Source organism: Sarcophilus harrisii, chromosome 6 (assembly GCF_902635505.1).
Source record: "Sarcophilus harrisii chromosome 6, mSarHar1.11, whole genome shotgun sequence".
Taxonomy (NCBI): Eukaryota; Metazoa; Chordata; class Mammalia; order Dasyuromorphia; family Dasyuridae; genus Sarcophilus; species Sarcophilus harrisii.
Window position 1 is genome coordinate 120,067,426 of NC_045431.1, and position 14,823 is coordinate 120,082,248.

Genomic DNA, 14,823 nt, shown 5'->3' on the forward strand with positions numbered 1-14,823 from the left:
TGGATCATGGTAGGAAAGAAATGGCAATGTTTATCTATTTAATGACTTTTTAGAAAAGGCTGAGAGTTATTGATTAAAAGTGAACTCTGTTTCTTAACATGTAGAGTAGAATTTCCAAAGCAGACATAGGCAGTTTCTAAGAAGGCTGAAACAAACAATTTGTTCAGAACAGCAGAGCTCCAAAAAAGTTTTTGTTTAACAAACCAATAGCTTTATGAATGGAAGAAACAGATTTTCATCTACTAAGCACTCTCCCTTTCTTCCTTCATACTTTTTTTATCTTCTGCGATAAAAGGAAATAATATGCAAGAATATTTTCCCTCCTCCTTGGATAGAGGGGATTATGTTGGACGGCTGCTGTGATGACAGAGAAGATGAAACTTACTGCTGCGTAATTTTTTCCTCTCTCAACTGTTCAAGTCTGTCTGTCTGTCTCTTTTACATAAGGAGCAATGCTCAGTGCAACAAAAAAGAATGGTACTTTGAGGAAAGGCTACAAGTTCTGGGTCTGCCCTTGGCAGATATGTATCCTGCTTGAAACAATTCCATTGTAGTGGCCATTAAAAACCATTAAAGTTTTAATTTCCATATAGGGTGGGGAGGGAGAGAACAATGTAAAATGGATACAGAGTACTTGAAACACATAAATATTAAAATGTTTATAAGCTTTTAAAAAAGAAGGTATACAATATATTCTCAATTATCCAAACCAATGGCAGATGCATTAACACAGAAAAGTGACAAATACATTCAAATAGTCAATCTTTTCTTTGTATAGCTAGGATGCAGGAAATAGATTTATTTTGTTTTATTTCCTGCATCCAATTTCTTCCTTCTTCTTGGAATACTTTGGCATCTAATATTAGGATTTGTTTCATAAAGTGGTGAGATGTCCCAGCAGACAGAGCTAGATTTGGAGTCAGAAAGATCTTAATTCAGTGGCCGCAGCCATTCAACTAGCTGCGTGACTTTGGGGAAGCTGCTTCATCTTCACCTATGCCTCAACTTCCTTGTCTATAAAATGGAAATAATAACTGCATCAGCTTCCCAGGGTAGTTGAGAAGATACAAAAATTAGATATTTGTAAAGTTCTTTGAATATGTTATACTAGTTGCTGTTCTTGCTATAATCATTATTAATTTTTACCTAGATATTATGCATTTTGTCCATTCAACCTTGGCCTTTCTTGGGTTAGTTTTGTAAGCTAGGACCTTGATTGAAGATAAACCATCATAATTGATAAGAGATATGATGTAAAATTCACACTAATATTGAGGAGACAGAACCCTTCAAATCTTCCCATCATGCATATCTTGCATCAACCAACTTCATTCTTTGACAGACAATTGATATTTCTAGCAGAAACATCTTTTGAGTTCCCTCCTTTTATATTTTTTTTTTAAGAAAAAAGAAATAAAATGCTTACTTCTAGTATGTGTTCATTCTGTTGTTCTCGGTCTAGTTTTCTTGATGTGGTTGTGATGAGACCTATGAATGATAAATAACTCATTAATGCTCAGAGATAAAAGCAAAGTTACTGAAAATTGATCAGAGGCTTCTGAAACAGTAGGAGGAAGACTATTATTCCAAATCTTAACAAGTAAAGAAATAGGAACCAAGTAGAGCCATGTCCAGGATCCCAGAGAGATAATTCTGTCTGCTGGATAATCCTTCACTTAGAGGAAGGTGAAGCCTCATTTGCTGATTTTAGCAGCTAAGACAATATTTAGTAGGAGCAAAGATTGAAAATTAACCTCTAAAAATTTTACTGGCTTGGGGACAAAACAAGTTATTAAATAAGGCTTCTATGAAATCATACGGGATTTCATTCATTATTCCCATTTTACCTAAAATTTCCACAAAATTTATTAAGAAGCGAAGTAATTAATGATTTATATTATGCATGACACAATAGAAAAGCATTACCACTTACCACTGTTCAGTTTACTATCTTCCCCAACATAGAGGTATCTGGCTATCTTTCCAGTATGCTGCTGCTATACTTCTAATAACTTCTCTCTGAACTGCAAACCTGCCCTGCAATTACTTTCCTCTATACCTTTGTTCACTAATCCCATAATAATCAGTGATTTCATATCCTCTCTCTCTTCTAAATTCCTAACCACCCTTCAAAGATCATCTCATGTCTTTTCCTCCATAAAGCCTTCCCTGATTGCTCTCCCCCCAAAGGCTTTCACATCTCACATAGTTTTTTCTTCTTCGTCTCTATAATATATTTATCATGCAACATTGTATATTATCATGTTCCAAGTTTGTGTCCTATTCTTATTCCTATGAGACTGAAAGCTCTATTAGGGCAGCGACTATGTCTGGACCATATCTCATCTAAATATTGTATCTCCTCCAGTGCGAAGTACAAATCTGTGCACTTAATAAATGTTTGTCCAAATGAAATGTGGCTGTATTAAACACCATTATTAGTTAACACTTATTAAAATGTTACCAATGACATTCTTGCAGTGACAGCTAAAGAAAACTACAGAGCACAGAGACTCTGAAGAACCAACACTGAAGGTGAATAAAAGGACAATGGCAAGTCATAGTGGCCATAAGAAGGCTGCCATTATTGCCATTGAGAACTTGTATACATGAAATGACATAAAAAAAAATGTCCTTCAGTTAATGAATAGGGAAGCCTTTCATATGGTGAGAACAAGGAAAAACCTCAGAGAGATAACCTAAGTGCTGTATTAATAAACATAGAAAATCAGGGAGTGGGGGGAAGGGAGATAAACAAAAACAAAAAACAACCTAAAAGGAATCCAAAAGAATGAGTACATCCTTTATGGAGTATTTTAAGGAGATAGAGGAAAAGAACTACAGAAAATGAATGGAACAGATAAATTGTAATCCTTATCTTAATTGATAGGCCCTGACTCTCCTTCATATCCTCTGCATTCTAGTTAAGAAACATAATCTTCCACCAAAATCCAGTCAAATGAGTCCATTCTCACTTCCCTATCTCATGACATTCAATCTCCAGTCTCCAAAACCTGGCACAGCCTGCCTGAAAATGTCTTTCCTTCTCCTTTCTGCCTCTTCCAACTCCTGGTTTCTTTCAAGGCTCAATTTAAATGCTACCTCCTACACAAGGAAGGCCCTTTCTGACTCTCCACTCACCCCATTCATCCCCTTCCTTCTGGAGTACTAGCCCCACCCCACAAACTTCATTTTTTAAAATATTTATTTGTATTTATCTTATTTCTTTAAATATTATTTCTCCCACAAGAATTGAAGAGCTTGAGGGGATGGTCTGTTTTATTTCTGGCTTTATCTATGTAGTGCCTGATACCCAGAAGGAATATTCATTAAATTGAATTGATTTTTTTTTTTTAAATCGACTATTAAAGTAAAGCATGTGCTCTAAACGTCACGGTGCCTTATGATGTTCAAAAACTTCTGTTTCTTTGGCCATATTTCCTGACAAGTGATTTAACCTCAACAACTATCCAAAAAACTTCACTTTTCTATTTTCTAAATAACTCTGTAAATCAAAGTCATCAAGATAACTACCAGACTCTGGAAAAAGAGCCAATGGTTCAGAAGTTTTAGATATTTTGTTTACCAAACAAAAACCTTCTGTATATGTGGATTGTGTATATACAATGGGTATCCAGAGTCTTTTAAGTTCTTAAATCTTAAAACTGCACTAAGATTTTGGAAACATCTCATATGGGAGAAGTGAACAAGTAGAAAAACTCATGGAAATTTTTGCAACAGAATCTTGATTTCTAGCCTGGGGCCAGACTTAAGCAGCCAGTAACCTTGGATTAAAAAAATGGATCAAGGGTGAGGATAGGCCTTCTGAAATTGCAAAGACCTTTACAGGGTCACAGAGGTGACAAAATTTAGTACAGATCACCCTGACCTGAGAGGAGTCCTTGAAGAACAAATAACAATCGGCCAGTCCGTCTCTCCCTGCACTGGAGACAATGCAAGCAAGTTGGTTCTTAGAGATGAAGGACTTCATTGTTACATGTTGGCAGGATCCATGTTTCTCAAGAGTGGAGAGTTTGAAATGGATAAATATGTAGCTCCAGGCTTAATCTGGGACACAACTCCTCATTCCTAAACTCCCAGGGGACAGAATTGTGTCTGGACTTTGCAGTACACTGATACCATCACAGCCTCAAGCTGAAAGACTTGGAAATATTTGTGTTGTTGACCATGGCTTCCAGAGAAATCCCAGAAGGATACACATGAAAACAAAGACCACATACCTAAACGCCATGGATCATGCTACTGTACTATTTGCTTGATTCCAACCTGGCTCCCAAGCCACATTTTTAACCATCACAACTACAATTATTAGAATGCAAGCTCCTTGAAGGCAGGGATTGAATATGGAACAACACAGGCACTATATGAATGCTTAATGATATTCTGTTTCTAGTGTTTCCACAGCTGAAATAACCATAACACAGGGCGGAAGCACCATCAAGAGCCATCACTTCTGTTATGAACCACAACTTGAAACAAGGTGCTAAGTCACTAGAATTGATAGAGACAATGTTTATGTACTTAGTTCACACCTTTAAGAGAGTTCACACATTAGAGTTTACACCTTTAAGAGAGTTGACACCTTTCACACCTTTAGAGTTCACACCTTTAAGAGATCATATATAAGGAGCTCCCACAAGCCAACTAGAGACTTTTGGGAGATTCACAAGTCAGGATTCAGTCCAGGAGATTCACAAGTCAGAAACCCACAAGCCTACTCTCTGGGAGGCGGAGTCAATTCATTCCATTTTCCACCCCTGTGCTGGCTGGAGACATTCGGAGGGAGCTAGAGGCTGAAGCTAGAAAAGACAAAGGACTAACGGCAAGAGCTCTCAGAACCAAGGAAAGAGATAGGCCTCTAAGAAAGTTAACCGGGCCCAAGGAAGGACAAGACTTGGAAGAGACAATAAAGGACTGGACTTTAACCCCTGGCTGCATTTGAGGTGACTATTACACAGAACTGAAAGGAAGGCTGCTCTCAGAAGCTCCCCAAGAAACCTGCTCAAAGCACATTATATTTTAGAGAAGAGAACATTACAACTTCTATTTCTAAATGGAAGGGTCTACCAGGCCTGTCTCTGAACAATATATCCTCCTTCCCATGTAGAAAATCAGATTTTTATGATCTGTGAGGGCTAGAGGATGGTTGGGATTCATGATCCTTATAGGGACCCCACCCAAACAATACTCTGAGCTCTGGGGCTGGCCTTCATTTACCTGTCAATCAAATGAATCACCATTAAGAGGTGCATCTGATCCTCATAACAAACCCGCATGGTATATTCCCATTTTGCAAATAGTAAAAAGGCCCCTAGAAGTCATACTCTTGGTGCTATTCGTATCTTTTCTTAGAATATGAACCTCTAAGTCATCCCTTCTGGTTCAAGAGTTCAAAGTAGGATCTTATGGTACTAGACCTACCATCAGCAAGACCTGAATTCCAATCCTATTTCAAATATTTAGCGCTGTGTAACCCTGGGCAAATCTCTCAGCCTCAAAGGCAAGTAGATAACACAGTGAATGAAAACTTAAGCAAACTTAAGCCTTAGTCAAGAAGACCTGAGTTCAAACTGTGTGAGCCTAGGCAAATCATTTACCTTATTTGCCTCAGTTTCTTCAACTGTATAGTGGGGATATCAGGAGCACCCCTCTATTAGGGTTGTTGTAAGCATCAAATAAGATAATATTTATAATGTACCTAGTGGGTAATATTTAACTGCTTATTCCCTTCCTTCTCAATTTCTTCATCTATGGGAATAATACTAGCATCATCATCAGTAAAATGGTAATAATCTTTCAGGTTTGCTATGAGGATCAAATGATTATTACAGTTAAAATAGTAATAACTCACCCAATTCCCCAGGTAACCCTAAAGTTCATAAAACACTTTAAAAAAATACATAATAAAAGAAAGTATTCCAAAAGTTTTAATTCAGTTTTAAATAATTCAAGTTCAAGAAGACAGAAAAGAAAGGCTTTATATAGGAGCAGAAGGGGAATGACTCAGCTTTTTCTGCTCCTCTACTCCATTCATGGCACCTCTTTTCACCTCTCCATTCCCTACACAAAGACGGGATACCAGCTCTCCAGTTCCTTTAGTCCAAAAAAGCAGTCATCAGAACAAGAAAGAACACATTGGTACTTGCCATGGAATTTTCTATAGTAGAACTTCATCTTATGTCTTGTAGTCTGTGAGGACTCTAGATTGTTTGCCAAACACTTTCCCTCAAATCATTACTAAGAAGGCTTTAAGCATATTCTTAGAGATATTGAAATCTACTTTCTAGGAAACAGATAAGATTCTTTTAACCCCTTTAGAAATATTTCAAATTTACTCAAGCTAACTCAGGAGGGAGTTATATTAATAAAGAAAAGACAATTTTACTTTTTTTGGGATGCAGAAAATTTACAACAACACATGGGGACATAATAACATTCTTCATTACCAGTAAAAATGACAATAATAATAACTACCATATTCCCCATGGGATATCTTAATGAATTTTTCTGTTTTAAAAAAATTAATTTAGTAGGGAAGGAAAAGATATTCCCAAATCTGAGATTTCAACAGTGTAGAGCAGCAACTCTTCCTCTAATTTAGAGTCTAAAGTGTTTTAGGATACTAAGACCTGTCCAGGGGCATAGAGCCAGTATCCATCAGAGGCCACTATCCTGTCTTCCAGCCTTTAGAGTTGGCCCTCTCCACTGTGTGTTGCAATTCTCAATTGTATATATCTACTATAAATTTCTCAGAGAACTTATTTACCTGAATTTGGCAGACAAGGAAGTGGGCTAAGAGGTGATATGATTTGTACATTCACAAGGCTAGTAAAATCATACCAAAACAAATACTAGTCTAGTACACTAGCTTCCACTTGCAGTTTCATGCTAATCTACAAGTGTTCCTGGTTTCCAGAAAAGGTAAAAGAATATTTTGATAGTTTGTCAGTTATCTCCAAATATGATGTCTATGAAGTATATCAATGTTCTTGAAGCAATTCAGTATGTTTTTCCATTGCAGCTTATTTGAGAGTTCAAAAGGTTAAAATATTAAATTACAAAGTACAGCATATCTACCACAAGCAAAATAAAAAAAAAAGTATATCCAAGTGTTTCTTTGTTGTAACCAAGTTAATTTTCTTTTTTCAGTCAGCACCTTTGAAATTAAAAGCGAAACCCCAAAGACTGACTTACATAGCTTAGAAAAATAGGATTCCATTCTCTAAATCAATATCAATTTGAATTTTATAGAATTGTGATGTGAACCTTCTTAGCAGTTAGCAGCTATGGTTTTCCCTGTGGCCCTGGAACAAATGCAAGCATGGCAGAGAGAGAGAGAGAGAGAGAGAGAGAGAGAGAGAGAGAGAGAGAGAGAGAGAGAGAAGGGGCAGGATACCAAACTTCACCATGAATTTTGAGAAAATCGCTTAAGGAAGGTGGAAGAACACCTGCAGACATTTTAAATTCACTTGAATTCTTTAGAACAGATTCTGTTCAAAGTAGAAAAATAACTAATTTTTGCTAAAATCCATCAATCAATATTACTTTATTATTTGGCATTTTTATAAGATACCTTGATTTTATAGAATAATGAAATCAAAGTCCATCTGCATCATCCAACCAAAGAGTTCTCAATAGTATGTGCACTACTGGGGAATATGAAAACTTTGTCAGACAGGTATGAGGAACAGTAAATAAATACATTATCTTACTGAAATATTCTAAAAGTAATATTGTTAAGAGTTCTGTGTACATGTGTGGAGGTGGGAGGGTTGACTGGAGTCAAAACAGTCAGGAGATGGGAGCATAGTTGAAGTAGAGAGGACAGGAGACATTGTAATATATATATTTGAAAATTTTGTTAACAGTTGAAGAAATTATTCCTAATGGTAGCTAGGTGGTGAGATTTAGAGAGCACTGGAACTGGAGTTAGAAAAAACTGGAGTTAGTTCCAATTTGGCAGCAGACAATAGCTGTGTGACCCTGGGCAAGTCATTTAATCTGTTTGCTTAGGTTTCCTTAACTGTCAAATGGTGATAATAATAGTATCAACTTAACAGGGATGTTTTGAGGATCAAATGAAATATCTGTAAAGCACTTAGCACAATGCCTAGTATACAGCACATAAAATAAACATATATAGAAGTAATAATATATATAGTAGATATAAATGTATATTCATATGTGTATATATACACACATATATACATATATTCTATAATTCTATATACATATATATTCTATAAAAACTATATAGTTTTTTATTCCTTTTCATTCCTTTCCCTAATGGCCAAAATCAAATAAGGGTTTAGTTTGTTAGTTGATGTTTGTAGCCAAACCTTAGTGAGAAGCAGATACCATACATACTAAACTAATCCCAGTGAATCAGCAGTGGGATAGCAGATCAGATATCAGGAAGAATTAGAATTCAAAACGACACATTTAGCATCTTTCAGCCTCAGTTTCTTCAACTTAAAAACAGGGATGATAATAAAACCTTCATTCTCAGTGAAATAACATATATATAGTCCTTTGCAAACCATAAAGCACTTTACAAATAAATACCATCAAATCCAAAGTAAGATGGATGCTGAGCATGATGTGTAGATATAGTATTGAAAAATTCTACAAAGAAAAAAATTATTGCTTGACAAAAATAAGAATTAAAGGTCACACTAATTTATAACTAAGTTGTGATAAATATTTAACAACTTGATAATACTTTTTTAAAAAAGTGATGTGCCAAATAAAGTTTTCTATATGTAAATTTAATCTCTTACTTTATCTCTTATATGTATTTGCATGGTAAATTCTAGGATTTATTTATATTTATACTGAATAAGGGATATGGGAGAGTTTTCTAAAAAGCCAAGAGGGAATGAAGGCCAAAAAGTTTGGAAATTCATGATGCAATTCAACTACTTCATTTCAAATGAGATGCTTCAAAGGCAATTAAAATGCTAATGAAAAACAACAAAGTTTAACTATCTCCAGGATCTGCAAAAACTGGGAAAGTTAAATTAGAATCAATCTCTACATGTGGAGGAGGGGGCATAATACACATGCACACACACAATCTGTGGGTTCACAGACTGCAATAATTTCAGCCAATATTTTATATGGCATGAAAATAAGGCTGGTTAAAGGCAAGGGCAATAATACACTAGGGAAAAATATGATGCATAAAAACTGGAAAAGAAAACAGTCCTGAGATTGGAGAGAAAATTATATTCATATGTGCAGCCTAGCATGACAGCAAACACAACTGGAGGTTTTAGACAATTGCATTTTGAAAGGTATATGATGATATGGGGGTGATGAACAACAGTCAGTGAACAAGCATTTATTTAGCATTTAATTTGTGCAGGCACAGTATTAGGCACTGGGGATGTAAAGAAAAGCAAAAACAAACACCACAATCCTTTGTGCCTGAGAGGTTCACAATCTAATAAAGAAGACAATATATAAACAATATAGCATGTGGATAATGCATAGTGTAATACATAGGATGTAAATAGGAGGTAAGCTCAAAGGGGAGACATCAAAGTAAGGAAGGAGGGTTTCTCCGGAAAGGCCTTTTGCAGAAACTGATTCTGATCTGAATGTCAAATTGCCTTGATATGCCCAAGCCACCTGGAGCATATCCCTGTAGCTACAAACATCATTTTAACAAATGTTCCAATTTTGATTCAAATCTGGGCCTTCCTCCTTTCTTACTCAAGGCTAGTGATTTTTTTTTCTCACCAATGAGAATATTCCTTTTTAGCATCAAAGCAGTTATAATACATATATTCCCTTTTTCCAGTAAGGCTTCTGAAACTCTTTAGACCAGGGAATTCTGTTTATAAAATACAATGAATACCTCCAAATCTTTATCCTCAAAGGTCTGAGGAAAGCAACTCATGTCAGAGAAGTGATCACTCTTTGCTTCAGCTTTTATCTTAATTGTTTTAAAGGACTAAAGAGAAATTTGTTTACTTGTTAATTACAGCTCATAACCTCATCTTGAACATCCAAGAAATTCAGCTGGATAAAAACTCTTAATAGTAAAATTATTTCTTTAAAACAATACCAAAATTATGCTTGCATTTAACCATTTTATGTGAAATTAAAAATTAATGGAATCAGTGAAAATACTGTTGGACATCTTATGACATATCAACTGTTTACAAGATCAAAAGGTCACTTCATTCATTCATTCATACATTCATTCATTCACTCAACAAAGCACTATTCTGATGGAATAAATCATTCTCTAAAAGAACTTTCTATGAAAAGTTAGACTTATACACAAGAGAAGGGTTAAAATCCCAGCATTGCCACTCACTGTACTCTCAATAATTTTGGGCAACCTCCAACTGACTTCAATTTACATGACTTTTAATATGTCTTCTAAGGTCCTCTGTTTGAACTCTAAATCTAGAAGTGTTTTTCAAAACGTATTATACAACTTATTGGGTATCTAATTTATATTTTAATATATTTAACATCTACTGGTCATCCTGCCATCTGGGGGAGGGGGTGGGGAGTAAGAGGTGAAAAACTGGAACAAGAGGTTTGGCAATTGTTAATGCTGTAAAGTTACCCATGCATATAACCTGTAAATAAAAAGGCTATTAAATAAAAAAAAAAATTATAAAATACAAAAAAAAAAAAACGTATTATACAATCTCATATAATTCTCAAAAAAAAAAAAAAAAAAAAAAAAACACAACCTTGGAGATAGATGGAATAAGTATTATTTCTACTTTACAGATCATGAAACTGGGACTCAGATCTGTTATATTCCTCTGTTCAGGAAGATCCAACAGCTCCCCATTATCTTTAGGATAAAATACAAAGTCCTGCATTAAGCATTTCAGCACACTCCCAACAAACTAGTCTGCATCCAATACCCTCTAAAGGTTACTCCATCTCCCCATTTCAATGTCTCAAGACCTCACTTGGTTAAAATGATCCCCCTCTGCAGCTCTACCACGTGGAAACTCCAAGTCTCTGCTTAAGATGCCCATTCTTCAGGAATCCTTTCCTGGTGCTCAAGTTGTTAGAATCATCTCCCTATCCCACTATGTACTCACCTTCTAGGCACGCTGTATTTTTGAAAATGTTACATATCCCCTTAGTAGAATGGATGTCCCTTGACAGCAGGGACTATATATCTCATTTATATTATATCCCTAGCATTTAGTGGACTGATTCTCTCTCTCCCTCTCTCCTTCCCCCTCCACCCCCTTCTTTCTCTCTTCTCTGTCTCTCTCTGTGTCTCTGTGTGTGTGTCTCTCTGTCTGTATCTCTCTCTGTGTCTCTATGTGTGTGTCTCTGTCTCTTTTTCGTGTGTGTGTGTTTGTGTGTACACATGCGCACATGCCTATTAAATAACTTTTCTAAGAGGTCATAAAGTAAGCAGCAGAATTGATCTCAATACATGTCTTTTCACTTTAAAGTCAGTACAATTTTCATCATGTCACACTACTGGCATCCATAGTTCAGCATCATGTCTAAGAAATAGAAACATTAAATATTTTTCAACATTTCTTCCAAAATTAAAAACCTTTCTCCACTTACCATGCTCAGATAAATGAAAAAATGTCTTCATCCAACAACTACAGAGTCCTATAAAATTTCAGAACTTAATAATCACATTATTTAGACAAACATGATTTTAGGCAAACACTCAAGAACATACGAACCTTTATTTTAGCCATTTTTACTGATTTCTTTGAAGGGAGTTCTTCAATGTTTATTTTTTTTAAAAGCAAGCATAAATTTAAATAGAAAGTTTATGGCACCTATACCCTATTTATTCAAATGTTTAAGAACTTTAATTCTGACATTTAAATATTATTTGGTTATAAAGAAAACAAACTCACACACATAGTCTTAGGGCACCTTCAGTGCAGGAATAAGTTCATCAGGACTCAGTGTTACTCTGATCTATCTAGAAAACAGTTTTATGTCATTTGAATCTTTCTATATTGGCTGAGATGACTCCCAAGGTATCCATTATATCTTATGAATAAGTGACATTAGAGAATTATAGTAAAAGAATGATAACACCACTAAGTACAATTGTAAAATCATGTATTTGAAGCACTTTGGGAAGAGGTATTTCAATAAACAAACAAACAAAAAAAAGCCATGGCTGAAAAACAGAGAACTTTTTTCTTCCTGCAAAGCTCATCTATTTTGTTGACTATCATAAGAGAACAGAAATTTCCTAGTGAAGTGATAAAGAGAAAGTTAATACTTAGATTTGTGAGTAAAGTTTAGGAAAATTAGGAGTAGCATAAGTGAAACGATTCTGAAAAATTGTTTCCTTGTTCTGGATGTGAATTTTAACAAATTGTCATATGAGCTGCTATTTATTTTTACTTGTATATCCAACAAAACCAATTTTTTTCCTTAAATATAAGGAAAAGTTCATTCCCTATTCTAATATTTGTGTTGAATATCATGTTCCTGAGGCAATCAGGGTGATGGGCTTTGTCCATGGTCATATGGCTAAGTCAATGTCTAAAGCTCAAGTTCTCCTGACTCCAGGGCCAGTACTCTATTTGTTGAGCCACCCTGATGCCCCCCCCCCCAATTATTTTATTAATGCTATTAATAGAGAAGAAAAGGCTGGAAGGGAGCAAGCGTGTATTAACCACCTTCTAAGTATAAGATATTGTGCCTGTGTATATACCTACATATTTTACAAATATTATCTCTGGAAGAAACATGATAGAGCTCTCTTTAATAATCTGAGAACTACTTGGGGAAGAGATATCTTCTTGTACCCAAGCAGCGCAGAACCAAGAATAATGAGTGAAAACTACAAAGAGGCAGCAGATTTGAAATTATGAAAATTTCCCAACAATTAGAATAGTTTGAAAGTAGAATGGGAGCCTCTAGATGAGTATTACTTCTCTTAGGAAGTCTTCAAACCAAGGCTGGATGATTCCTTGTCTATTTGTTATGTTACAGAAGTACTTTCAGACGAGGGATAGACTAAATAGATATTAAGGTGCCTTCCAACTAAACATTTTGGGATTCTGTTTCCATCTAAGACAGATATGTAACATGTACTTCCAAATACATAAGCCCAGGCAAAAAAACATGTAGGAATACTAGAGGAAATACTGGGAGACCATAGGAAGTAGCTAGGTCATTGTACTTTAAGCTATCTGCTTTATTAATTTATTCATGGCAAGTCCTAAAATCCCTGACAATCTCTTTGGTTTCTTCTTTAATTGGAGAACAATTCAACATAATCCACTAGAACAGAAATGAAAACTGCTATATAAAAAGAAATTAACCATCTTTTAAAAAGAGAAGTAAATTCCAATATAGTAAGCTCCTAATTTAACTGAGAAACAATTTCAAAAGAATGATATTCATCGTTCTTTTTACATATCATTTAGTATTTAAGATAGTTCAGAAAGTACAAAGTTCAAAAAGGATTGTTTTTTTTTTTTTTTAAATGTCCTACTCCTGAGGCCAAAGCAAATAAACTCAGCTCAGAGGGTAAGGCTGACTCGGCAGTTAACACCCTGAATACTAAACTAAATACTGGCTGAGTCAGGATCAGCCTTCTCATAAACAAGGGAAAGCAGTTTCCCGAAGTTGCCAAAGTTTTGAGTGGGATCTCATGACCCTGTTTGGGAACACAATTTGGAAGAATACTATTCTTTCTGCCTAATAGGACCTCTTTTTAAATACTATGGCCTCAGTAAATTTAAACTCAAACAATTTACCTGTACTATGCATTTGTACCTGTACTTGTATTATGTATAAGGTTTTATTAGACCAATTAGATACACTCAGAAGTTGGGTCTAAGATAGGTATCAGATATCTTCTGAAGAGTTATTTAAGCCTTATCATCAGAGAATCAATACCCTCAGGCCTCATCATTAATAGTAGAAGGAACTCCAGATCCCATAATAACAGCAGCCCCACTCAGCATTGTCCCATGGTTCTAACCATTGAACTCTGAATTTCACCATTCCCCCAAAGCCATGGTGCTAGATATTAGGAATATAGAGATGAAAAATAATCAAGACCATGTCCTCAAAGAATTTACAATCCATTAGGAGAAGAACTGAAGATTGGTCACACATTAAACCTTAATTATAAAGAAAACCCTCAATACCATTAAAATACAAACTTGCCCAGGTGCCAATCTAAAATACATCAGATAGTAATCAGAAATAAATTTAACTATTCTACCATGTATTTTTGTTTGGTTGTCATGGGAATTCATGCATATTTGTATGAGGAGCACCAGAAAAAGACTTAATATAAAACAAAAATCATAGAATTTTAGAGCAGAAAGGGGATGAGAGGGTCTCAAAAGCTATAGGGCTCAACCCCTCCCTCCAGAGATAAACTCATGTTTAGAGAGGTTAGATGACCTGTCTGCCAAAGGTCATAGAACTAGTTAACAGGAGATCTAGAAAATACAAATTACAAAATATTCTAATTTTAAGGCTACATTTGAAACTAAAACATTTGATAAGATTGAAGCTAGAATAACGCTACAATTCTACGGATCACAGTACTTCTATTTATGCAAAAACTACAATGAAAATAACCATTGTTCTCTATGACAGTGATTTCTTCTTCCTCAAATCTTTGGCTGCCTATCCTTTGGACCTGTGCCGAAAAATGCTTAATAGGATAAAAAAAAATATTCTCAATATTAGGCTGTCTGCCATAACCTTTGCTAAATTAAATCTCACAGAGGGTATGAGAATGGGAGAAGAACAAAGGATAATGCAGGTGGGCAGAAGAGAAATGGAGGGGATGAAACTGAGACAAGA

The 14,823-nt window shown here is 35.3% G+C and overlaps 1 protein-coding gene across 6 annotated transcripts in view; it reads right to left on the bottom strand.

Moving 5' to 3' along the window:
- Window positions 1-14,823, bottom strand: part of FAT1 (FAT atypical cadherin 1) — a 175,584-nt gene that overhangs the window by 65,725 nt on the left and 95,036 nt on the right. For all 6 annotated transcript variants that reach the window (XM_031941398.1, XM_031941401.1, XM_023505791.2 and 3 more), the window contains exon 4: window positions 1,427-1,488. In XM_031941398.1, the coding sequence (XP_031797258.1) occupies window positions 1,427-1,488 (62 nt within the window). The remainder of the gene's footprint in view (window positions 1-1,426; window positions 1,489-14,823) is intronic.